This window comes from Opisthorchis viverrini (genome assembly GCF_000715545.1).
Source record: "Opisthorchis viverrini unplaced genomic scaffold scaffold7356, whole genome shotgun sequence".
NCBI classification, from domain to species: Eukaryota; Metazoa; Platyhelminthes; class Trematoda; order Opisthorchiida; family Opisthorchiidae; genus Opisthorchis; species Opisthorchis viverrini.
Genome location: NW_008753933.1, coordinates 1 through 1807, shown reverse-complemented (window position 1 = coordinate 1807; position 1807 = coordinate 1). Strand labels below are relative to the sequence as shown.

At 44.4% G+C, this 1807-nt stretch overlaps 1 protein-coding gene across 1 annotated transcript; it reads right to left on the bottom strand.

Moving 5' to 3' along the window:
* Window positions 1-440: 440 nt before the first annotated feature.
* Window positions 441-638, bottom strand: T265_12200 (hypothetical protein; the record flags this gene model as incomplete). The annotated part of the gene is made up of 1 exon (XM_009179333.1): window positions 441-638. The coding sequence occupies one exon, from the start codon at window positions 636-638 to the stop codon at window positions 441-443; it is 198 nt and encodes a 65-aa protein (XP_009177597.1).
* Window positions 639-1807: the final 1169 nt, after the last annotated feature.

Here is a 1807-nt window from a genome sequence, read left to right as displayed (position 1 = left end):
CTCGATCTATTCGCCTTCGTCCTACTTACAGTGTGTTAATCTTATTTTTGTGGTACCTACATCCTTCAGGATAAAAATGCAAAAATACAGTTCTGGCGTTGACAGCTCGATTCTGATCTCTGATCTCACGACCCTAATACGATCATTTAAGAGTTCACTACTTTACTGAATTTCAGATAAAGCAACCCTCAAGTATTTCTAAAATATTGTGCTCCAGAGCAGTAGAACAATATCGAGTTAATTTTTATCGTCGCCAAAGAGGAAGCAAGAATTTAGTTCTTTTTAAATCAGCAAGAATGGGAGGTTATACCAGCACTTCTCAGCCTTTTTGTGCTGACATCATGTCACTTGTCCCACGGGACTCTGTCCCAGGACGTTTTATCAGATTATCCAGTCATTTGGAAAACATCTGTCTTCACCTCATAGACAATGTCCTCCTGTTAAGTTGCCGCCCGATGTAGTTCGTTACTGTTATGGAATTTCGGCGACTTGATGTCAAACGCATACAGCGATACCTTTGAGTTCGTGGTTATGTAGATTTGTGCTTCATCACCGTTTCTGGTGCCGATCTTTCTGCCATGCTTTTTACGACGTTCAGGACCACACATCATATACTGCTCGGCGTCTCGGACAGACATCCGAGCAATGACCTGTTAACGCCTTCGTTTGATACTACAGAGCCACCGATCAAAAGCGGTTCTAGAGCGTGTCACAACCGATGCTTATTCGCGCATCACAAAATAATTGGCGAAGTTTTGAGAAGTTTGTAGTCACGCTACGAATGATGAGTATTGCCATACATACTGCAGTCATAATTAGAGATTCCTAGGAACCCCGTTCAGGCTCAAATCCACATATCACTGAACAATATTTCCTTCATGAGTGTTGTCAAAATATCCGCTTGACCGCTCTAAAACAGTCAAGTCTATTAATCGATGCATAGGCGCAACAAGAAATCACCTCAGTTCGGTTCGCTCCTTGTTACTCGTGCATCGGCTGGTCAAATTGAGAATCTCAAACCCAACCAAAGCATTATGGATACTGTCCACGGCTGTGTACTCTGCGTTTTGGAACATCTTCAACCTCTTGTAGCCAGCTAAGACCTGCTCAATGGCGTTCGTGCGGCTTTTGACTCTATTTGAAATGATAGCTTATGGGCAATTCTAAAAGGTGGGGTAAACGCGGATACGGCAACTAGTTATGCCGGTTGCAACCTCGTGTCTGGCAACAAAACAGCGACCGATCGGAAATTCTCTCTACAGGATTGTTCATTCTATCCAATGATCCTCAGTCGCGAGTTTGACTAGATCTGCTTGCTTCGTGAGCAACCTACCATCGATCGCTCGATGCCACGGTAAGCTTACACCGAATAATTGCATGTGTGTACAAGATAGCATTCCCGGATGAAAGGGTAGCTGGCGCGCTTGATATCCGCTAGAAGAACTGTCGTCTACTGACCTGGGACCGGAATTAGCCAACAATAAACCGACTGGTGGTGATCGCCGTTTGTGGCGCTGGTGATCTGGATACATGACTAGAGCAGACTCGTTTCTCCAAAAAGATGTCTGCTGTGAGGTGAATACGAGTCTATATAGATATGGCGAACTGGATTATCGTTTGTGTTGTCTTCATGTTGAACCCGGATTTTTCCGGACTTGATTTTTCTGTCTAGGACACCTTAGTGGAATATTCCTCTAGGGTCATTCACACATTTTTGTTCGCCTGTACTCGTCGAGGGGTGCCTGGACAATTGGTTTGAGGGTGGGGGTGGTCCATTAGATCTTACTCTGCTTGGATTCTGTACTTT